At 42.4% G+C, this 25382-nt stretch overlaps 2 protein-coding genes across 2 annotated transcripts in view; one reads left to right on the forward strand and one right to left on the reverse strand.

Annotated features, from left to right (window-relative positions):
• Nucleotides 1-13084, forward strand: part of LOC139381605 (V-set and transmembrane domain-containing protein 4-like) — a 28569-nt gene extending 15485 nt beyond the window's left edge. The window contains exons 3-8 of the mRNA XM_071125256.1: nt 1870-1920; nt 2120-2230; nt 2572-2605; nt 2818-2954; nt 11427-11500; nt 12241-13084. Coding sequence (XP_070981357.1) covers nt 1870-1920; nt 2120-2230; nt 2572-2605; nt 2818-2954; nt 11427-11500; nt 12241-12423 — 590 coding nt within the window. The 3' untranslated portion in view covers nt 12424-13084. The remainder of the gene's footprint in view (nt 1-1869; nt 1921-2119; nt 2231-2571; nt 2606-2817; nt 2955-11426; nt 11501-12240) is intronic.
• A 2183-nt stretch (nt 13085-15267) lies between these two features.
• Nucleotides 15268-25382, reverse strand: part of LOC139381891 (WDFY family member 4) — a 158879-nt gene continuing 148764 nt past the window's right edge. Inside the window, exons 64-65 of the mRNA XM_071125743.1 lie at nt 22073-22199; nt 15268-20155 (exon numbers count right to left, since the gene is read on the reverse strand). Coding sequence (XP_070981844.1) covers nt 20092-20155; nt 22073-22199 — 191 coding nt within the window. The 3' untranslated portion in view covers nt 15268-20091. The remainder of the gene's footprint in view (nt 20156-22072; nt 22200-25382) is intronic.

The raw sequence follows: 25382 nt of genomic DNA on the forward strand, positions 1-25382 counted from the left end.
GTGTAGTTGCCTGTTCAACTCAGTCCCTTTCAGTCAGAAAACAAAGACTACACCCTGCTGAGACAGCCCACTTACTCAACTCGGAACAAATATGTTATACCAGATAGCCAACTCTCGCCCACACACTTAACCCTAACCCAAACCAGTCAAAGTAGAGATGCTGTATCAAGCAGAGAGATGGCCAACTCTCGCCCACACACTCACCCCAGACCACTGTCTGCAGCCAAATGCTGACTTCTGCTCTTTTCAACTACGTTGAGGAGAACAGTCAGTGCTGTTCATAGACATGAACATAATCTTTCATACAGTATGTTTATATGACATCATAAGTACTGTCACATACATTGGGGCGGCAGGGTAGCCTAGTGGTTAGAGTGGTGGACTTGTAACCGAAAGGTTGCAAGTTCAAATCCCCAAGCTGACAAGGTACAAATCTGTTGTTCTGCCCCTGAACAGGAAGTTAACCCACTTGTTCCTATGCTGTCATTGAAATTAAGAATTTGTTCTTGCCTAGTAAAATAAATAAACATACAATCGCTCAACTGCCTTTTGACTACAGCAAACAGTATATAAGGTTGAACATCTGGCCTCAGAAATGCTTTTATATTCTCAATGCACACCTGTCTGATGTAGAAGCTATAGGACTAGTAGAAACAGATGAAACCATGGCTGTGTCCAAATATCTGGCTCTGAGGGGTGGTCAGTCCTCTTCTGGCTATGCTGGGTGGAAATTATAAGAGTACATGACCATTAAGGCCAGATCGTTCTTCAAGATGTTCAAACATAAATATTTAGTACTGTGTGTGTGTGTCTGTGTGTGTGTGAGCCCCTCACTAACAAGTCTGTACCTCATCTTTCTTGGAACTCCAGCCCTCCGCATCACTTCAGTTATCAGCAAGGTTAGCCTCTGTTCAGACAAATACAGCTAGCTGTATGCGCTCTATCTCTACAGTATATCACTAACTATTACTGAGATAATGTAAATGTCAATATTTAGGTAAAAATGTAAACATGACAGCATTATCTCAATGTACCTGGAGCAGATATGCTATATGGGTGGTAAGAAAAGAAAGCCATCTCAGGTTAACTGAAGTGAGTCAGTATTAATGTTGTATCACTCACTACCTGTTTTAAAGAGGCATATTAAAATCTCATTTACAGGTTCAGAGGCTAAGTATGTAGAACACCTCTCATCTCTCCTCTCCTTTGTCTATCCTCCATCTCTCCTCAATCTCACTCCTCTCCTCTGTTCTCCTAAATGCCCTTGGCTCATACTGAAAGCCTTATCTGGCACACTCATATCCACACACATTCATACTGTGCACGCCCGCACAACTCAGTAGACTTGTAGATGGGGGAACCCCCTCACTCTCCAGCCAGCCCTGTTTGTGGGGTTGTGTGGGTTTGGCATGCCCTGCAGTCATCTCTCTCTGCCTCAGTCTGATGGCGGTCTGGGCCTGGGTGTATTTCAGTGTATTTCTGTGAATCACTGAGGGAGTCTGTCTGCTGCCATGGGTGAATGCACACAAAGAATGTACCATTTCACTAACATACATATTTCAGTTTTCCTCTGTCTTCAGCAAACATTCAACTCTACTGTTTTCATTGAGTTTCTTAGACTACATTAGATGAAATGCTAATGTTCAGACCTGGGTCAAATACATACAGTACACAAAGTAGTATGACAAATACTTCAGGTGCACTTGATTTAGCACTTGAGGTGCACTTGATGTCAATTGAAACCAATTGTAAAGTCTAAAAAAGTGCTAACTCTGCCCACAGGTGAGTAAAATGAAGCACTTGAAATTTATATTACCAATATCTACTGATTTTTCACTTACTGTATCCAATGTTCTCTTTTTATGTCAGTATACATCCCACTGGACAGGAGCGATGAGGGAGTGTGGCGTCTATTTGGAGGTAAAGTTTTCTCATATGTCTTTACTCAGCCCATCATTGTCCTGTACTGACAACATTAGCACTAGTGTTATACTTCTTTCTAATCAGAAACAATCCCAATCTGGAATCAAAACATGACATTCCTGTGCCTGTCTTACTCTTCCAGATGTGTTATAGATGTGTCCCCACTTTGATAGTAAAACATGTATGTGTGTTCCAGATGTGTACCTGTGTGCAGTGCTCCTCTGCTCCTTGGGACTGCTCTCCATCTTCCTGTTCACGCTGGTCCTCACCTGCCAGTACCTGCACACACGTCATACACTCAGAAAAGGTAAACACACACTCAAAGGTTACAATTTATCTTCCCTGTCACTTGTGTTTCGTAGCCTTGTGTGCTTGGCTTAAAGAAAGAAACAGTATTTCACTGTAATTCTGTACCATCATTGTTTTTTACCTTTATTTAATTAGGCAAGTCAGTTAAGAATTTTTTTTTTCAATGACAGCCTAGGAACAGTGGGTTAACTGCCTTGTTCAGGGGTAGAATGAGAGATTTTTACCTTGTCAGCCCAGGGATTTGATCTAGCAACCTTTCGGTTACTGGTCCAAAGGTCTAACCACTAGGCTACCTGCTTCCCCCTGTTAGCCCCTAACTCTGACTTCTCCTCTCTACAGCCAGTTATTACCTGGTCAAGTGTCCAGAGAGCTGGTAAGTCTTTACCATTAATTTATAATCTCCATGATCAATAGCTAAAGCTCACATTAATACTGTACACAACTTGGAAGATCATAGATTACAATTTAGGCAACTTCCAAAGTTACGTCTTTCTAAAATAACTTATATCTTATAAGGGTGATTGACGGTTGTTGCTGCTTAAACACCCATTAATGTTAACCCCTGCTGTTCCTGTGTAACCCCAGCTCTGGAGAGACGGTGACCAGTTCAGTGAGCTCCTCCAGCCTGTCTCCTGGAAACCACAGGAAGGAGAAGAGACACAAAGCATGCAGGAGAGACACACCCAGAGAACCAGAGACACCGCCACACAGAGTAGATAGAGGTACAATACATCTATGTACTCAAGAATGACCTCACAACAGTAGCATTCAAATATAATGACTAGAATGGGGAAACACCTTTAGACCATGGCAATTTGACAATACATTCATGGCTATGTCAAAATTGGCTGCCGGTCCGCAACCAGCACAGAACGTTGACCAGAATGGGAATGTCCATTCTAGTATTTCTATGAGAATAGATAGATAATCCTAGATAAACAAGAACTTAGAATACCTATTACAGGGGGATGGTAGGGGACGCCATGTGCGACTGACGTGTTTTCCGTTTGCTCCCGTGGTATTCTTAAAGTTTATGTGAATTCTGCAGCAGAACCGTATTTATTTTCAAATATTGATTTGGTGATCCCTTTCCGTAAAAACCAAGACTACTTTGCTTCCGAATGTCAGCATGTCGACCAAACATAAGGCCAAAAGCATGACTCTGAGAAAACCCGGCCTACAAGACCCGCTCTCATCACCGCCCTCTCCTGAGTCTGAGGGCCCGGGGACGCACACTTTACCCGGGGGCGCGGCTTGGCCCGGCGGCGCTGAAATGAACATTCTCGAGGCCATCAAACTACTACGCTCTGAGATAGTTGAAATGAAAACACAGGTGGTTGCTACGATTGAGGCCAGAATACAGGAGGTTTCTGATGCTTTAAAAGCAGATTTAACCATCCTGCGGAACGAGACTGTGCCAGCAATCACATTACTCAAAACAACAACTGCGTCACACACTACAACGATTGCAGCACTGGAGACCTACGCTACTAATGTCTCCGATTTAACTACATCCCTGGAGGCTGAAGTTAAACGCCTAGCTGCGGATTTGAAAAAGGTTAAGGAGAGCTGTGTGAGTCTAGAGAGATTCTCTCGCCGCAATAATCTGAGACTTGTATCGGTCCCAGAGTCCGCGGAAATGCATCGCGCCACGGATTTCGTTTCAGGGCTGCTGAAGGATGTTCTTGCCTTAGATGAAAAGCCCCTGATTGATCGAGCCCACCGGTCGCTGCGCCCAAAGCCCCGGGATGGGGAGAGGCCCCGTGACATAATTCTTCGAGTGCACTTTTTTCATGAGAAGATGGAGATCCTCCGACGAGCCCGCAATACCACTCTGAGCTTTCAAGGACAGAGCTTCTCCATCTACCAGGACTACTCCCCCACTGTTTCCAGGCAGCGTGCAGCTTTCGGACAGGCCAAACGAGTACTTCGGGACCATCCAAGTGTGAAGTATGGACTGCGATTCCCGGCCCGTTTATGGATATCTCATGAGGGTAAAGACTACACATTTGAATCTCCGGATGAGGCTATGGCTCACATTCAACGTCACATCAAGAAGTCTTGAATATGCTCACAATTCAGCAACGGTTGCTTGCGAACTGTGGATAGTAAGTAACCCACCTGTGGTAAAATTATGTTTAGATATAACAGGCTAGTCTTGTATAGTTGGCGAAACTATTCAGGCTTATTTGATGTGATCTAATGTTTTGATCATCTAGTGTGCGTGCCTTATCTCGCTCACCTATTTAGTCTGTTTACACATTATCTCAGTGACTCAAAATATTTTTGGTTATTTGTTTACTGCATCCGTTTGCATTGACCCAGTAAATAGTAAATGTCTCCCGAGGCTACACGGTTTTTGGGGCCTCACTTTAATTTTAAGTTTTGAGCGTCATTTATGCCCAGAAAACATTCAACGTTGCGCACACGTAGTTTTTTGGTATTGGTTGTAAGCTGTCTCAGCGTCAACTGGACTACTATTATAATTAGTATCATTTTTGATTGTCTTACTACGATTTCCTTACTTCAAATTAGATTTTTGGCTGAGAGCCTTTATACATTTAATTTATTTTCTCTCTCAATGCCTGTTATAAGACTGGGAATACAATTATATACATCTACAAGTGGTGCTTTTGTCATTCCGTTTGCACAAGGGATTCGCCTTTTTTTTTCCAGTTTTTTTTCTGTACTTTTTCAAACATTTACCACCGTACATTATTACTCTAAGACAAGTTATTCTGGGGGTTTTGGGCTCTCATTGCTTTTCCATTCTATGCTCTGATGACAGGGTTGAATAACGGGAATCCCCAGAGGGGCCGAAATAATGCGATCAAGTACATTTCTTGGAACACCAAAGGGGTTAACAACCCGGTGAAGAATAAGAGGGTGTTGACACACTTAAAGGGTTTGGATGCAAATACTGCATTTCTACAAGAGACTCACTTGAGGACTGGTGAGCCTTTTAGGATGCGTAAGGACTGGGTTGGTCAAGTGTTCCACTCAAACTTTCATAGTAAATCAAGAGGTGCTGCTATTCTGGTTGATAAAGCTACTCCCTTTGTAGCTTCTGAGGTTATTGCTGATCCTAAAGGACGATACGTCATAGTAACCGGTGAACTGTTTTCTACCCCTCTTGTTTTGGCTAGTGTTTATGCTCCCAATTGGGATGACACAAGTTTCATTTCTTCCTTTCTGTCTGCTATTCCCAATTTAGATTCTCATTTGTTGATTTTAGGGGGGGATTTCAACTGTAAAATGTCCCCAGTTCTTGACAAGTCCTCACAAACAAATACAGGCCCATCTAAATGTGCCCTACTTATTCAATCCTTTCTTCAGAAATATGCTATGTTTGAGGCCTGGCGTTTCCTACATCCTACAGATAGACAGTATTCCTTTTATTCTCATGTTCATCAAACATACTCCCGGATTGATTACTTCTTTTTGGACAAAACACTTCTGCCTAACCTTTGGCAGTGTACTTACGAGAGTATTGTTATCTCTGACCATTCACCATTAGTGCTTGAACTAGAGTTTCCCCAGCGACCTCCTATGTGTTATCAATGGCGCCTCAACCCCATTTTACTCTCAGATAAGGAGTTTGTCAATTTCATTTCTTCTGAAATCACCTTATTCCTAAAAACTAATTCAACACCAGGTATGTCCTGCTCTACCATATGGGAGTCTCTCAAAGCATACCTACGTGGCCAAATTATTTCTTATACAGCCAACCAAAACAGAGTTTGCTCCCAGCGACTTCGGGACCTGAGCGAGTCCATAGCCACATTGGATGAGAAGTATGCTACGGATCCTTCCTCTGATCTGCATAAAGAGCGCCAACTACTACAATCTGAATTTGATGAGCTTTCTACCAGGCAAGCTGAACAGTTACTCTTGCGAGCTCGATACAAAGTCTATGAACAAGGCGACAAGGCCAGTAAACTCCTTGCGCATCAGATCCGTAAATCTGAGGCCTCACGTTTAATCCCACAAATAAGGACCCCGTCTGGTGCCACCACAGTTATACATAAAGAGATCAATGATCAATTTAAACAATTTTACAATTTTAATTTTACTTTGCGCTATACACCTCTGAATCCCCTCAAGACCCTTTGCTGATTGACTCCTTCTTTGATGGCTTGAATATGCCTTCAATTGATACAGACTCCCATGACCATCTAGAAGAAGAATTTACGCTTGAGGAGATTGCAACAGCAGTGTCCGCAATGAAAAGTGGTAAATCACGGTTTTCCAACCGAATTTTACAGGACATTTTCTGGTCTGCTTTGCCCATTCTTGTCTCGACTATTTGCAGAGTGCCTTAATACTTCAAAGCTACCGCCTCGTCTTTATCAGGCTTCAATTTCATTACTACTAAAGAAAAACAAAGACCCCCTGGAATGTGGATCATATCGCCCAATCTCGCTTTTAAACTGTGATTACAAAATCCTAGCTAAGCTTTTAGCCATCCGTATGGAAGGCTTGCTGCACCAAGTAATACACTCTGACCAGACTGGCTTTGTGAGAAATAGGCATTTATTTTTCAATATTAGGTGCCTTATGAATATACTGTACTCCCCAGCGTCGGGGGACCCGGAGGTGGTGGTCTCACTTGATGCCGAAAAAGCGTTTGACCGTGTTGAGTGGGATTACCTAACAGCTGCCCTTTATAGATTTGGCTTTGGCCCCAAATTCATTGCGTGGATAAAGATTCTTTATTTTTCCCCCATGGCTTCGGTACGGACTAATAACTTGTCCTCTGACTATTTTCCCTTGCACCGCGGCTCCAGACAGGGTTGCCCACTCTCCCCCTTGTTGTTTGCTTTGGCAATCGAACCTCTCGCCATTGCACTACGCTCTAATGATGCCATTCAAGGCATAATCAGGGCGGGCTGGGCGAAGAAAGTCTTGCTACATGCTGACGACCTCCTTTTGTTTATCTCTCTTTTTCCGGTAAAACAAGGCTGCTTTAAAGTGCTCTTTTACAAGTTCTCAGTTTAGGATTGTCCGGGATCAATTCACAATTCACTGGTCACGGACCAGGATGTCTTGCTCCCAGGCAGACTAAATAACTTTTTTGCCCGCTTTGAGGACAATACAGTGCCACTGACACGGCCTGCAACGAAAACATGCGGTCTCTCCTTCACTGCAGCCGAGGTGAGTAAGACATTTAAACGTGTTAACCCTCGCAAGGCTGCAGGCCCAGATGGCATCCCCAGCCGCGCCCTCAGAGCATGCGCAGACCAGCTGGCCGGTGTGTTTACGGACATATTCAATCAATCCCTATACCAGTCTGCTGTTCCCACATGCTTCAAGAGGGCCACCATTGTTCCTGTTCCCAAGAAAGCTAAGGTAACTGAGCTAAATGACTACCGCCCCGTAGCACTCACATCCGTCATCATGAAGTGCTTTGAGAGACTAGTCAAGGACCATATCACCTCCACCCTACCTGACACCCTAGACCCACTCCAATTTGCTTACCGCCCAAATAGGTCCACAGACGATGCAATCTCAACCACACTGCACACTGCCCTAACCCATCTGGACAAGAGGAATACCTATGTGAGAATGCTGTTCATCGACTACAGCTCGGCATTCAACACCATAGTACCCTCCAAGCTCGTCATCAAGCTCGAGACCCTGGGTCTCGACCCCGCCCTGTGCAACTGGGTACTGGACTTCCTGACGGGCCGCCCCCAGGTGGTGAGGGTAGGCAACAACATCTCCTCCCCGCTGATCCTCAACACTGGGGCCCCACAAGGTTGCGTTCTGAGCCCTCTCCTGTACTCCCTGTTCACCCACGACTGCGTGGCCACGCACGCCTCCAACTCAATCATCAAGTTTGCGGACGACACAACAGTGGTAAGCTTGATTACCAACAACGATGAGACGGCCTACAGGGAGGAGGTGAGGGCCCTCGGAGTGTGGTGTCAGGAAAACAACCTCACACTCAACGTCAACAAAACTAAGGAGATGATTGTGGACTTCAGGAAACAGCAGAGGGAACACCCCCCTATCCACATCGATGGAACAGTAGTGGAGAGGGTAGCAAGTTTTAAGTTCCTCGGCATACACATCACAGACAAACTGAATTGGTCCACTCACACAGACAGCATCGTGAAGAAGGCGCAGCAGCGCCTCTTCAACCTCAGGAGGCTGAAGAAATTCGGCTTGTCACCAAAAGCACTCACAAACTTCTACAGATGCACAATCGAGAGCATCCTGGCGGGCTGTATCACCGCCTGGTATGGCAACTGCACCGCCCTCAACCGTAAGGCTCTCCAGAGGGTAGTGAGGTCTGCACAACGCATCACCGGGGGCAAACTACCTGCCCTCCAGGACACCTACACCACCCGATGTCACAGGAAGGCCATAAAGATCATCAAGGACATCAACCACCCGAGCCACTGCCTGTTCACCCCGCTATCATCCAGAAGGCGAGGTCAGTACAGGTGCATCAAAGCTGGGACCGAAGAGACTGAAAAACAGCTTCTATCTCAAGGCCATCAGACTGTTAAACAGCCACCACTAACACTGAGTGGCTGCTGCCAACACACTGACACTGACTCAACTCCAGCCACTTTAATAATGGGAATTGATGGGAAATGATGTAAATATATCACTAGCCACTTTAAACAATGCTACCTTATATAAATGTTACTTACCCTACATTATTCATCTCATATGCATACGTATATACTGTACTCTATATCATCGACGGTATCCTTATGTAATACATGTATCACTAGCCACTTTATACTATACTATGCCACTTTGTTTACATACTCATCTCATTTGTACATACTGTACCCGATACCATCTACTGTATCTTGCCTATGCTGCTCTGTACCATCACTCATTCATATATCCTTATGTACATATTCTTTATCCCCTTACACTGTGTACAAGACAGTAGTTTTGGAATTGTTAGTTAGATTACTTGTTATTACTGCATTGTCGGAACTAGAAGCACAAGCATTTCGCTACACTCGCATTAACATCTGCTAACCATGTGTATGTGACAAATAAAATTTGATTTGATTTGATTTGATTTGATTTACTTGGGAGTAAAAGTGACAAGGAAATATTCAAATTTGTTTCAGGAAAACTTTGTTGCTCTAGCAGACAGATTGAAACAATCTTTTACTTTTTGGAATTCGCTACCCCTTTCTCTTATCGGAAGGATTAATGTCATTAAAATGAATGTGTTGCCCAAATTTTTATATTTATTTCAATGTTTACCCATTTTTATTCCAAAATCTTTTTTTATTTCACATTTCATTCATGCATTTTATTTGGGATGGCAAGGTACCATGGATTGGTAGAAAACATTTACAGAAGCCTAGGTCATTGGGGGGTTTAGCTCTACCAAATTTTCAGACATACTACTGGGCTGCAAATTTCAGAGCCGTTCTGTACTGGCTGCAGACTGATCCTACTGGCCCTAGACCACTCTGGGTCCAGATGGAGTCTGAATCGTCTAAAACCTGCAGCACTTTCCTCTGTGCTGTGCTCGTCTCTCCCAGTGTCCCTAGGCAAAAGGTGTGTCAACCCAATTGTAAAGCAGTCTCTTAAAATTTGGAATCAGTTCCGTTTAGCCTTTAGCCTCCGAGGCTTTTCTCTATCAGGCCCAATCAATCAGAACATTTTATTTCCTCCATCTTTGAATGATGGGGCTTTTGGCATTTGGCACTCACTAAGCCTCTCCTCGCTAGCCCAATTATTCTTTGATGATACATTTGCCTCTTTTTCTCAGCTGCAGGAAAAGTTCAATCTCCCCCAATCCCACTTTTTCCGCTATCTCCAGACTAGAAACTTTGTCAGAGCTAACACACCTGGATTTCCCAATAGGCCTGTGAATACAGCTATAGAGAGCATCTTGGAGCTGAACAAGCTTCCTAGGGGCGCAACTTACTTCTTTGCTGCCTTTTAAGACTTGATGGGAAAAGGATTTGGGGGAGGAACTTGGGGAAGACGCCTGGGGAAGACGCCTTGGAATCTGTGCTGCACAGGGTGCACTCGTCCTCTTTTAGCACTAGACACAGCCTCATTCAATTCAAGGTGGTTCACCGTATCCACTGGTCAGGGGCCAAACTTGGAAGAATATTCTCGGATTTTGATCCTACCTATGTCAGATGTAAAGTGGAACCAGCCACACTGTTGCATATGTTTTGGGGCTGTCATAAACCGTCAGGTTTCTGGGAATTAATATTTAAATGTTTCTCTGATATATATGACACTGTTATAGATCCGTCTCCCCTTACAGCCCTTTTTGGAGTACTGCCCATGGGTACCCCCCTATCAAGAATCCAGTCGGACACTGTTGCTTATACAACTCTTTTAGCTAGACGGCTAATACTACAGAACTGGAAGATGGCAGCTCCCCCATCTTATAAATATTGGGTGAGGGATGTGTTGTGCTCTCTGAAACTAGAAAACATTTAATTCAATTCACGTGGGAACCCCAAACTGTTTGATGAGGCTTGGGCTCCATTCCGGTCTTACTTTAATTTAAACAGTCCATCCTCTGATGGCATTCCAATTAATACTAAAATAAGTCTGTGACTTAAGGGTTGGAGGAGCTTCTCTCTGTGTTTTTACTGGGGGGGGCATTAAGGTCCATGTGCTTATTGATTGTGATCCGCAGATGCCTTGTTCATCTTGCCCGGGCAGAGACTGAAGTGTGAGCTTGTTTTTCCCAGTTATTTTTTTACATTTTGTTCACGCCTACATGAATAATCATTCTATTTTTTTTTATGTTTTATTTTAAAGCATTGTAAACTTTTTTTTGGTCCAGTGGATGGTCGGTCTGTGGCCATGACTCTGTGAATGGATGCATTTCTCCACCCTTATCCCTTGACTGTTTACAGGAACAATGGTGAGGTGTTTGCTCTGTCCCTGTACTATAGATTGCCCTTTAACCTCTGTAGCCTTCTGCCTGCTGTGTTTAACTTGTCTAAAGTACGGTATCTTTAAAGATATTTTTTTATTTGTATTTTTATTTGTATTTTTTTTCTAGTTGAGTATATTATTTATATTGCTTTGTCTTGTCTGTGTGTGTGTGTGTGTGTGTGTGTGTGTGTGTGTGTGTGTGTGTGTGTGTGTGTGTGTGTAAAACTTAATAAACAGAGTTAAAAAAAAAGAATACCTATTACAGTTTCGACCTAGTAGAAATCAATCATGTTATTCTGTTCCAGTGCCTGTAGCTACAGAGAGACAGAGTCCCAGGAAGCCTCTACGTTTAAAGAGCCAGCCCAGGAGGCCGGTTAGGGTAAGAGCTCATCTTATTGTTCACCCACACCCTCAGCCCATTACAACACATTAATGTTATATTATTACATTACAGGATCTCTGCCTTCTGAGTCATATCCTTTATTAATCATTTTCTGAGTTTAATCTATTTTTTTTACAAATTGTACATTTAAAAGCACATTTTCCTATATTTTTCAATTTAGTTATTGGGCATAGAAGCTAAGGGAGCTGGTCTCAGAGGGCTGTTGTATGTGTTCTCTACTGTTATTATTGCTGTTCTTTCCTCCTGTTATGAGCCTGCCAATTCTAGTCAATTTTATTGCTTCCCCAGCACAATTATTTATTCAGTCATAAAAATATTGACCACAACAAAAAAATCAGAGGATCACCAATTATTTTTCAATCTGTCGGTAGCAAAGGGTTGCTCTAATTGGTTGTAATTCACCTGGTTAGAATTTGATTGGCAAGGAAGGACCTGAATGAGTCGCTCGCCGCAGATTGCTGATTGGATTAGTGTGACTAGAAAGGGATCTGAGGACATGGGATAGAGGTCCTTTTATACCGAATGATCTACCACCACAGAAAATTCCCCCTCCTTAGATCCCTGTCCAGTTCTTCCACTACACAGAGTGTTCTCCTGTTATACTAAATGCTATCCTGTTATAAACAAATACCTTCAATGACTGCAAATGATAGGGAGAGAGGTTTTAACTAGGTAAACCTTTAACTCTCCTTTTCCACTCCTCTCCTCTCTTCCAGTCGAGCGTCTATGAGGAGGACAGCCTGACGTATGCAGAGTTGGAGCTAGTACGACCCAGGCCTGAAACGCCCTCCTGCTCCACCTCTCCGTCTTCTCTCTCCATCCCCGAGCCTCTAGCCTCCAGCCCTTCCAGCTCTGACACTGTCTACGCCCAGATCCTATTCCGGGAGAAACCGCTGTAGATGTCTTATTTAACCAGGAAAGAACTTTGAGTTTGAAAACATATTTTTGTGTAGGCGACCTGGCAAGATACAGTACATAGACTCATCGGATCTTTGGCACTGCCTTTTGGCCATTGATGTGCGCCAATAGACTGTGTTAGCCTGCTGAGCCAAAGTTTTGGCACAAGCTACAAACCTTCAAGGTTTCAGACAGAGTTCATTGAAAAGAAATTAAACAAACCCATTTTTATTTCAAAGGACTCAACGAGATAAATGAGAAAAACCTGCTTCACACCTTGACTCTATTGATGAAATATCTGTGGTTTTGTGTGTTGTTTAGTGTGTATCGCTGGTGGTTTTGTCTAGGTGCCAGATTATCTGTGTGTAAAAGAATTTGATATCATTTCTGCATTCAACAATGTTAGAAATTGTATATGCTAGCTACTGTATATCATATCATTACATATTGGCAAAACAACACGTTGGCTCAGGCAGAAAGCATTGGAACTCTGTTTAATGTCGAAATGTGTAAATAGGCTACTAATGTATCTAATGATTGTGGAGATGTATCATATATAAATTGCTGTATACATAATTTTAGAACGGAATTTAACCTGACATATGATTTGGTCCTTCTTTTCATATTTGTTTCCCATTTCAATAAACTGTTTGAGTTCGTAAACAACTGTCCATGGCCTTAAGACTCTCTTGAGCATATAGACCCGCATCTACATCAGGGTAATCAGGAAAATATATGGCAGAAAATCTAAGGCCAAACACTAGAAATAGCTTATAGACACAGAGATCTCACGGGACAGAAAGACAGACATCTTACTAAAGCACAGCAGCACTCCTCATTTTCAGTCTATGTCCTAGATTTTCAACAACACACCCCAGTCATAAACACCACAGACATAAACAAATGTGACTCATCCCGGAGGTAGGAGGTTCCATGCTCTACTGCCCACCAGGGGTGAAGGAGGAGGCCATTTTGTGAAGGTCAGATTGTGAAGGATGGATGGAGTGATGGGATGGATGGAGAGAACGAGAGAGAGAGAAAGGGGGGGGGGCAGAGAGCGAGAATAGAGATATGAAGGAGGAGGAGGTGGAGTCAGTGACTGGGATGAACCCTCTAATGGGAACATTTATTCAAATTAAACAAATTGTAATCACGCTTAATAATTAGCTTTACAGTGCACTATAATTGGGTTAAACTACAAGATGGTTCTGCCTAGGTGCTATAATTTATTTGATTTAATTATTCTGAGGAACCCAACGGTGTGGCGTTTAATATCATAAAGCCAGTGGAGGAGAGAGAACGGCCGTGGACTGTTGTCTCTGAGAAGGTCATAGCTGGCTCTATGGGAGAGTTATGGGACTATTTTCCAGTCTATTAAGCCACTCCACTTAGCACAATTAGCATCACGCTCAAAGGTTAAAGACAGAGCACAGCAAACCAAAATTAGTTCTGTAAAAGTTCCCAGAACATTCGCTAGGTTGAGGCAAATGTTCTCATAACAATAGTGTTTGTATAAAACATTCACCTGACGTGTAAGAACTTTCCCAATACAAAATGTAGTCTGTTCTTTAAAAGGTTCCCAGAATGTTTCATTAGGTTGTGGGAACAGTCTGGTGGGAACATTGTGGTGACATCACAAAATACATTTTCGCCAAAACACCAAAACTGTCCAGTTGTGTGGATGATTATACAATGTTTATTTTAGGGTGCAAAAAAACATTTACCTGATGTTACAAGAATGCTCCCAGAATATTGTTCTTATGGTCTTTAATAGTTGCACGAACGTTCCCAGAACACATTTTTTTATGTTCTTTCAAATTTCCTAAAAAATGTATTTAGGTTTTGGGAACATTGTGGGGATATGCCAAGATATTTGTTCTTATAACACTAAAACTGTCCAGTTGTGCTGACATTCAGATATTTGTTTCACGGTGCACAAAACATTCCTTTGAGGTTGCAAGAATGTTAACAGAACAGCCGTTCTGAGTACTTCAACGTTTCCCAGAATATTTAATTAGGATGTGGGAACAGTGGGTACATGACACTACATCATGTCAAATTATTGCCTGGCAGTTTGTGGTGAGGTTTAAATAGATGTGCATATGTACTAAGACATATAGCCATAGTTTGGGTTATGATTTAAGGATTTCAGTACAAAGGGAAATCCACTAGAAACATTAGGATCCTGGTGGCGATGCTGACTAAGTAGCCTGCAGATCGCAGGTTCAAATCTGTCGTTAGCAGAACGTTGCAGCAATGTTATACAGTAGGTGTCTCGTATGTCATCTCAATTAATGTTAGTGGGATGTTCCAGTAATGTCAGAACTAATTTAATGGAATCCAGACAAGATTTCTGAAGAATGTTTAGGGAACGTTATTGGAACAATCATGTCATAACGTCACACTATAACTTCATGAGAGCATTGTGGGAATATTCCCTGCTTCTTGTTATGGGTGTTTTTAATGTCAATCAATATTAGCAGAATGTTCCAGTAATGTTTTCTCAGAACCATTTCTATTGCATTCACATTTTGTCGCGGCAATACGTTCTAAAATTATTACTGGTACATTGTGTTATTACATTTAAGTACCTGGAAACCTAATGAGAATGTTTGGGGAATGTTCTGTAGTTACAGATGTTGTGCACAACATTTTAGTGAACGTTAGGAATATCAAGGATATTTCATTTAAAATATTTTCTGAAGAAAAAAACATTTTGTTATGAAAAACATTCTATTGAATGTTTTTGGGATGTTACTGTATCATCATAATGTTAGATAAAATCCTAACTAGAACTGTAATGGGTGGGTGTTGGTGGCAGGGAAGTCAGGCGCAGGAGAACAAACTTGGTATAAACAGAATCGTTTAATAACTGCTCACAAAACTACAAAAAACAAAATATACAAAATAATAAAAGTGGGTACATAACCCGTCGCACACCAAAACATAACTTGCACATAACATACAATCAAACAATCTCTGACAAGGACATGAGGGGAAACAGAGGGTTGAACACACAACATGGGATTGATGGGATTAGAACCAGGTGTGAAGGAAGACAAGACAAAACCAATGGAAAATGAAAAATGGATCAGCGATGGCTAGAAGGTTGGTGACGTCGACCGCCGAACACCACCCGAACAAGGAGAGGAACTGACAAGAACTTAATGGGCATGTTAGGTAATGTTCTGGGAATGTTCCCAGTTTGCTGGGAGCCATCCTCTATGGGCGGCCATGGAGCATAGTGATGGAGGGAGAGATGGGGAGAGTGGAAAAGACGGAGAGAGAGCTGTGTTTGGGATTTTCCCTCTTAACATGCATCTCTCCCCCTCTCTGTCTAGAGAATGCTGGGTTAGAAATCTGGGTCTGAAGCATACCATAGTGCTTATAAACAGGCCACTTAACAGGACATTTTGTCAGTGCATGTTTAGTGGCAAATAATCCAAGCTCAGCCTTTTGGTTCTCTGCATACTTCCACATGTAAACAAGTCTGAGATCGTACGACCACAGTTTTTTCTAAATATAATTCTGTTTTGTTTCTATGTAATTGGCTGAAATAAACAATGTCGTATCAACATTGACATTGAACTTCCTGTTTTGACGCTCAGTGTTTGTGTTCAAAGCAACTCCAAAAAAGGATCTAGGACACCACAATAACAGCAAACAACAGAGTAATTATAATTCAATGCAATTTATTATATACTGTACAGTGCAGACGGAAACTATTCAGACCCCTTCACTTTTTCCACATTTTGTTACATTACAGCTTTATTCTAAAATGGATTACATAGTTTTCCCCACCTCCTCAATCTACACACAATACCCCATAATGACAAAGCAAAAACAGTTTTTTTATTTTTATTTGCAAATGAATTAAACATAAAAAATGGTAATATCACATTTACATAAGTATTCAGACCCTTTACTCAGTACTTTGTCTAAGCACTTTAGCAGTGATTACAGCTTTGAGTTTTCTTGGGTATGATGCTACAAGCTTGGCACACCTGTATTTGGGGAGTTTCTCCCCATTCTTCTCTCTAGATCCTCTCAAGCTCTGTCAGATTGGACGGGGAGCTTTAATGCAAAGCTATTTTCAGGTCTCTCCAGAGACGTTTGATCGGGTTCAAGTCCGGGCTCTAGCTGGGCCACTCAAGGACAATCAAAGATTAGTCCCGAAGCCACTCCTGCATTGTCTTTGCTGTCTGTTTAGGGTTGTTGTCCTGTTGGAAGGTGAACCTTCTCCCCAGTATGAGGTCCTGAGTGCTCTGGAGCAGGTTTTCATCAAAGATCTCTCTGTACTGTGCTCCGTTAATCTTTCCCTTGATCCTGACTAGTCTCTTCTGGCCAATTTCCCAGTCCATACCACTGAAAAACATCCCCACAGCATGATGCTGCCACCAGCATGCATCACTGTAGGGATGGTGCCAGGTTTCCTCCAGATGTGACTCTTGGCATTCAGGCCAAATATTTAAATCTTGGTCTTATCAGACCAGAGAATCTTGTTTCTCATGGTCAGAGTCCTTTAGGTGCCTTTTGGCAAACTCCAAGTGGGCTGTCATGTGCCCTTTACTGAGGAGTGGCTTCCGTCTGGCCACTCCACCATAAAGGCCTGATTGGTTCTGGCCTGGTTTAGATCTTATCTGTCGGAAAGTTGTCAGTTTGTCAATTTGTCTCTGTGAATGGTTTGTCCTCTGACAAATCAACTGTAAACATGGTGAAGCCCCAAAATTGCCCTCGCTATAAGCCTGTGTTTCAGACATAAGGAAGTGGATGGCTGAAAACGTTCTACTTTTAAACTCGGAAAAAACAGAGATGCTTGTTTCTGTTTTTAATCTGACAATTAATCTTAATGGTTGTACAGTCGTCTCAAATAAAACTGTGAAGGACCTCGGCGTTACTCTGGACTCTAATCTCTCCTTTGACGAACATATCAAGACTGTTTCAAGGACAGCTTTTTTTCCATCTACGTAAGATTGCAAAAATCAGAAACTTTCTGTCCAAAAATGATGCAGAAAAAATGTATCCATGCTTTTGTTACTTCTAGGTTAGACTACTGCAATGCTTTACTTTCCGGCTACCCGGATAAAGCACTAAATAAAATTCAGTTCCTGCTAAATACGGCTGCTAGAATCCTGACTAGAACCAAAAGATTTGATCATATTACTCCAGTGCTAGCCTCCCTACACTGTCTTCCTGTTAAGGCAAGGGCTGATTTCAAGGTTTTACTACTAACATACAAAGCATTACATGGGATTGCTCCTACCTACCTATCTTTCTGATTTGGTCCTGCCGTACATACCTGCATGTACGCTACGGTCACAAGATGCAGGCCCCCTAATTGTCCCTAGAATTTCTAAGCAAACAGCTGGAGGCAGGGCTTTCTCCTATGGAGCTCCATTTTTAATGAATGGTCTGCCTACCCATGTGAGACGCAGACTCAACCTTTAAGTCTTTACTGAAGACTCATCTCTACAGTGGGTCATATGATTGAGTGTAGTCTGGCCCAGGAGTGTGAAGGGGAACGGTTCCCCTCTCTCCACTGGGATTATCTGCCTCTAACCCTATTACAGGGGCTGACTGGTGCTCTTACAGGGGCTTACTGGTGCTCTTTCATGCCGTCCCTAGGAAGGGTGCGTCACTTGAGTGGGTTGAGTCACTGACGTGATCTTCCTGTCTGGGTTGGTGCCCCCCCCTTTGGTTGTGCCGTGGCAGAGATCTTTGTGGGCTATACTCGGCCTTGTCTCAGGATGGTAAGTTGGTGGTTGAAGATATCCCTCTAGTGGTGTGGGGGCTGTGCTTTGGCAAAATGGGTGGGGTTATATTCTTCCTGTTTGGCCCTGTCCGGTGGTATCATCGGATGGGGCCACAGTGTCTCCTGACCCCTCCTGTTTCAGCCGCCAGTATTTATGCTGCAGTAGTTTATGTGTCGGGGGGCTAGGGTCAGTTTGTTATATCTGGAGTACTTCTCCTGTCTTATCCGGTGTCCTGTGTGAATTTAAGTATGCTCTCTCTAAATCTATCTTTCTCTCTTTCTTTCACTCTCTCGGAGGACCTGAAACCTAGGACCATGACTACCTGGCATGATGACTCCTTGCTGTCCCCAGTCCACCTGGCTATGCTGCTGCTCCAGTTTCAACTGTTCTGCCTGCGGCTATGGAACCCTGACCTGTTCACCGGACGTGCTACCTGTCCCAGACCTGCTGTTTTCAACTTTCTGTAGACAGCAGGAGCGGTAGAGATACTCCTAATGATCGGCTATGAAAAGCCAACTGACATTTACTCCTGAGGTGCTGACTTGCTGCACCCTCGACAACTACTGTGATTATTATTATTTGACCATGCTGGTCATTTATGAACATCTTGGCTATGTTCTGTTATCTCCACCCGGCACAGCCAGAAGAGGACTGGCCACCCCTCATAGTCTGGTTCCTCTCTAGGTTCCTTCTTAGGTTCTGGCCTTTCTAGGGAGTATTTCCTAGCCACTGTGTTTCTACACCTGCATTGCTTGCTGTTTGGAGTTTTAGGCTGGGTTTCTGTACAGCACTTTGAGATATCAGCTGATGTAACAGCTGATGTAACAAGGGCTATATAAATACATTTGATTTGATTGGTGGAGTGCTGCAGAGATGGTTGTCCTCCAGGAAGGTTCTCCCAGAGGAACTCTGAAGCTCTGTCAGAGCCGGGAGGCCAGCTATAGGAAGAATCTTGGTGGTTCCAAACTTCTTCCATTTAAGAATGATGGAGGCCACAGTGTTCTTGGGGACCTTTAATGCTGCAGACAGTTTTTGGTACACTTCCCCAGACAATCCTGTCTCTGAGCTCTACGGACAATTCCTTTGACCTTATGGCTTGGTTTTTGCTCTGACATGCATAAATTTACCACAGCTGGACTCAATCAAGTTGTAGAAACAAATTGAATTACCACAGGTGGACCCAATCAAGTTGTAGAAACATCTCAAGGATGATCAATGGTAACAGGACGAAACTGAGCTCAATTTTGAGTGTCATAGCAAAGGGTCTGAATGCTTATGTAAATAGATAAATAATATATTTGCACAAATATCTAAAAACCTGCTTTCGCTTTGTCCTTATTGGGTATTGTGTGCAGATTCTTGAGACTTTTTTTATTTAATCCATTGTAGAATAAGTGAAGGGGTCGGAATAATTCCCGAATGCACTGTAAACAGATACATTCACAATTAAATAATCGGGCTTCATCAACAAAATACCTAAAAGTTACTACTATAAAGTACATTGAAATGTACGATCTGTATATAGGTTGAAACCACATGATTCATTGATCTGTTCCTTCCATGTCATGTGTTAATCTTGTAATAAGGTCCAGTGTAAATAGTTTGTAAACACTCAAAAATAAAATCCTGATCCTCCCTCTCTCCATTTCCTCCCTGTGCCTGGAGACTTTGAGAGAGAGAACATCTCTCTACGATTGGAGTGTGGTAGTCGGTCTGGAGGTGAGGCAGGGGCTGGTGAGAGTGCACATGTGCAGTGGAATAAGAGATTCCTGAAGTGCAGGCTGGGTTTTGGTGTATTGTTGGTTGTATGGAACTCACGCACGCACCCACCCATGCACGCACATGCACACACACCACACCCATGCATGCACGCAGGCACCCACACACAAACAGACACACCCAACTGCTCCTTTCCCATCACTCACAGGTCCAGGTGAAGACTCTACCCCAGCCATCTCCAACCAGCAGAGTAGCATGCGTCCTGTAAACACAGAGGCATACATTGAATGGTTTATCATAGCTGTGTGTGCATCAAGGCCATGCATAGACCTTTTGGAGGACATACGCTCAAACTAAAAAAGGGTCACCCCCCCAAAAAACAATACCGCAACCGGGTTCACAGAGTAGTTGAGCAATTATTACAAGAATAGGGGACAGCAGCACAATCTGAGGAGTTAAGTATTTTCCAAAACTATTTTGAGCTGGAATAAATGCTGCATTTATTTACAAATGACCAACACAATTCCAGTCAATAAAAGATGATTGTAAGAAATGCACATGAATGTACAGTGGCTTGCGAAAGTATTTACCCGCTTGGCATTTTTCCTATTTTATTGCCTTACAACCTGGAATTACAATGGATTTTGGGGGGGTTTGTATAATTGGATTTACACAACCACTTCGTATTGCAAAATATTTTTTATTGTGAAACAAACAAGAAATAAGACCAAAAAAAACAGAGAACTTGAGCGTGCATAACTATTCACCCCCCCCCCCCCCCAAGTCAATACTTTGTAGAGCCACCTTTTGCACCAATTACAGCTGCAAGTCTTGGCACATCTAGGCACTGGGATTTTTACCCATTCTTCAAGGCAAAACTGCTCCATCTCCTTCAAGTAGGATAGGTTCTGCTGGTGTACAGCAATCTTTAAGTCATTCCACAGATTCTCAATTGGATTGAGGTCTGGGCATTGACTAGGTCATTCCAAGACATTTAATGGTGCCCATTGCTTAATGGTGTTGCAGACTCTGGGGCTTTCAGAAGATGTATATATGCTGAGATCATATGACACTCAGATTGCACACAGGTGGACTTTATTTAACTAATTATGTGACTTCCGAAGGTAATTGGTTGCACCAGATCTTATTTAGGGGTTTCATAGCAAAGGGGGTGAATACATATGAATGCACCACTTTTCCGTTTTTTATTCTTTAGAATTTTTTGAAACAAGTTATTATTTTCATTTCACTTCACCAATTTGGACTATTTTGTGTATGTCCATTACATGAAATGCAAATACAAATCGATTTAAATTACAGTTTGTAATGCAACAAAATAGAAAAAATGCCAAGGGGGGTGAATACTTTTGCACTGTATGCACACCAAACTTACTCGCACAATCGCTGCACAAATATAACCTGTCATTACATCCAGAAACGGTGATGAATTTTCAAAATGCAAGATAGGCTACAAAAATAAACAGTGTTTTACACCTGCATTTGGAGCTGAAAGTCGTTAATGTTAGCAGCCAAAATCAACTGGGGATATATCATGTCACTTTTCTGGTCCAGAGCAAGAATTTGGACTACTTTTAACGGAGGTAGCGGGATCGGATGGAAAGCATGTTCTTTCTGCACCGCGCCATCCGTTTGGAGGGCAGCCTGCCTGAGGAGTGCTCGTTGCCAGCCGGGTAGCCCTGTTCTTGCTCACAAATATAGTAATCAATTCAACAAAATATGTTACATCTTCATCCCATAATATTCAAGGCAGTGCGATGTTACAGCTGCTTATAATTAGACATAAAGCCAGTAACCACCCAAACTATGCCTATCTGAAATAGGAAAATTATCAATCTGGCAAAGATGAGTCAGTAGTATATTGTATTTTATAAGGATGATATAAACGTAGGCCTCATCTGTTTTTGCCAGGCAGTTATTTGGTCGCTAAACTGGATATGCGTGCACGCCTTTGCTCTCCAATGCTGATGATTGGTCAATGCTCAACAATCAAGACGTGTTGAGAATAGACTACTTGCCTGGGTTCAGAACAACAACAAAAAATATTTTTCTGGAAATTATGCCACCACCGAAAAGATAAGGGGAATGGGGAATGTGCTCTGCATAGGTAGAGCCCTATCTGTACATGTGCCGGATGTGCGTGCGTGTGTGCATACAGTACCTGGACATGGCTAGAGCAGTGACTGCAGGGTTGTTTTTGTAGCGCCGTCTGGACACTGCTTCACTCCTGTTTAGTGGCCGACACAACACCAGGTGTCTCTCCCAGCTCTGACTCGGACCCGACATTCCTACACAGCAATTAACAATATTACAACAGTAGAAAATCAGTCCTGCACTAATAGACCTACAGTACAGGGGATCTCCTGTTATACTGTATAACAACAACACAAGAGGTCTTTCTCAGACCTGACCTGCTAGACCACAGGATACAACAAAAAATATAATATAACATAACAACACAGACAACAGGGTCTCTACGCTTTCGCCCATCTAGTTATTCAAGGAGGGAAGGATATCTTTTTAAAGTAGTCGATCAGGGTCTTTTTCAACCTCTGACCCTGACAAACTTTAAAGAAACACTAAACCTTCAGAGGCATCACCAGAGGCTGTATTTACAGTAATGTATATTACATGGTCAGCAGGCTGTTAGAAGAATCCCTCTTAAATAAACCTCACAGTTACACCAGGACTGTTCTGGTGTAATGTACCAGGATAATACTGCCATGAGCTGACAAACAAATAACAGTTGGGTATTATTGCTTTCTAAATTACACACGCTCACACACACATGCGCAATCGAAAACACACATCAGCAGAATTGCTCATCAGTGTTTACTGTCGGTATCTTTAATAATTGTATAACTCCATAATTCCAGGCTAGATGTTACCTTGGAAGGAACATTTTATTATAAACTTGATTCTGGAAGCTAACAGTCAGACTAAGAGATGGTTGGCTCAGAATGATCAGCTCACACTTAACAGCATGTATAAACAGATATCTATGGAAGATTTCTATGAATAATATGTTGTTATGTGAGTCTCCCTGATAGTTTACTTCTATCACAGTATCACTTCGCTGCGTATTTATTTAGACAGTGAAGCTAAAAGTTTTAATTTGGTAATATACTCCAGCATCTTGGAGATCAATGTTTCATATGAGGCAACAGCACAGAATGTCACGTTGTATTTGAGGGTATTTATAAACATATCTGATTTTCCGTTTTAAAATGAAAGCACTTTATGTACAGTAACAGAATTATGTACTAACCAAAAAAGTGTTAAACAAATCAAAATAGATTTTATATTTGAGATTCTTCAAAGTAGCCACCCTTTGCCTTGACACCTTTTCACACTCTTGGTATTCTCTCAACCAGCTTCATGAGGTAGTCACCTGGAATGCATTTAAATTATCAGGTGCGCCTTGTTAAAAATTAATTTGTGGAATTTCTTTCACTCTTAATGTGTTTGAGCCAATCAGTTGTGTTTTGACAATTTAAGGGTGGGTATGCAGAAGATTTGGTAAAAGTGAAAGACTAAGTCCATATTATGGCAAGAACAGCTCAAATAGTGGATATGCGTGCCCGCGCATAGTCCAAATTGGTGAAGTGAAATTAAAATAATAACTTGTTAAAAAAAAAAAATTTAGCTAAAAACAGAAAAGTGGTGCGTGCATATGTATTCACCCCCTTTTCTATAAAGCCCCTAAATAAGTTCTGGTGCAACCAATTACCTTCAGAAGTCACATAATTAGTTAAATAAACATGTGTGCAATCTAAGTGTCACATGATCTGTCACATAATCTCAATATATATACACCTATTCTGAAAGGCCCCAGAGTCTGCAACACCACAAACAGGTCAGGGACAAAGTTGTGGAGAAGTATAGATCAAGGTTGGGTAATAAAAAAACATCCGTAACTTTGAACATCCCATGGAGCACCATTAAATCCGTAAAAAAAAAGAAAGAATACGGCATAACAATAAACCTGCCAAAAGAGGGCCGCCCACCAAAACTCATAGCCCAGGCAAGGAGGGCATTATTCAGAGAGGCAATAAAGAGAACAAAGATAACCCGGAAGAAGCTGCAAAGCTCCACAGCGGAGATTGGAGTATCTGTCCTTAGGACTAATTTAAGCCGTACGCTCCACAGAGCTGGGCTTTACGGAAGAGTGGTCAGAGAAAAAATATATTGCTTAAAGAAAAAATATGCAAACACATTTGATGTTCGCCAAAAGGCATGTGGGAGACTCCCCAAATACATGGAAGAAAGTAATCTGGTCAGATGAAACTAAAAGGAGCTTTTTGGCGATCAAAGAAAATGCTATGTCTTGTGCAAACCCCAAGACGACCATCCCCACAGTGAAGCACGGTGGTGGCAGCATCATGCTGTGTGGATGTTTTTCCATCGGCAGGGACTGGAAAACTGGTCAGAATTGAAGGAATGATGGATGGCGCTAAATACAGGGAAATTCTTGAGGGAAACCTGTTTCAGTCTTACAGAGATTTGAGACTGGGATGGAGGTTCACCTTCCAGCAGGACAATAACACTAAGCATACTGCTAAAGCAACACTCAAGTGGTTAAGGGGAAACATTTATTGGAATGTCCTAGTCAAAGCCCAGACCTCAATCCAAATGAGAATCTGTGGTATGACTTACAGTTGAAGTCGAAAGACCCCTCCTGTCTCAGCCTCCAGTATTTATGCTGCAGTGGTTTATGTGTCGGGGGGCTAGGGTCAGTTTGTTATATCTGGAGTACTGCTCCTGTCCTATTCGGTGTCCTGTGTGAATTTAAGTGTGCTCTCTCTAATTCTCTCTTTCTCTCTTTCTTTCTCTCTCTCTCGGAGGACATGAGCCCTAGGACCATGCCTCAGGACTACCTGACATGATGACTCCTTCCTGTCCCCAGTCCACCTGGCCGTGCTGCTGCTCCAGTTTCAACTGTTCTGCCTTATTATTATTGGACCATGCTGGTCATTTATGAACATTTGAACATCTTGGCCATGTTCTGTTATAATCTCCACCCGGCACAGCCAGAAGAGGACTGGCCACCCCACATAGCCTGGTTCCTCTCTAGGTTTCTTCCTAGGTTTTGGCCTTTCTAGGGAGATTTCCTAGCCACCGTGCTTCTACACCTGCATTGCTTGCTGTTTGGGGTTTTAGGCTGGGTTTCTGTACAGCACTTTGAGATATCAGCTGATGTACGAAGGGCTATATAAATACGTTTGATTTGATTTGACATACACCTTAGCCAAATACATTTCAACTCAGTAATTCACAATTCCTGACATTAAATACCAGAAAAAATGTCCGTCAGTTAGGATCACCACTTTATTTTAAGAATGTGAAATGTCAGAATAATAGTAGAGAGAATGATTTATTTCAGTTTTTATTTCTTTCATCACAGAAGTTTACATACACTCAATTAGTATTTGGTAGCATTGCCTTTAAATTGTTTACCTTGGGTCAAACGT

The sequence above is a fragment of the Oncorhynchus clarkii genome, chromosome 23, assembly GCF_045791955.1.
Source record: "Oncorhynchus clarkii lewisi isolate Uvic-CL-2024 chromosome 23, UVic_Ocla_1.0, whole genome shotgun sequence".
In the NCBI taxonomy this organism is placed as follows: domain Eukaryota; kingdom Metazoa; phylum Chordata; class Actinopteri; order Salmoniformes; family Salmonidae; genus Oncorhynchus; species Oncorhynchus clarkii.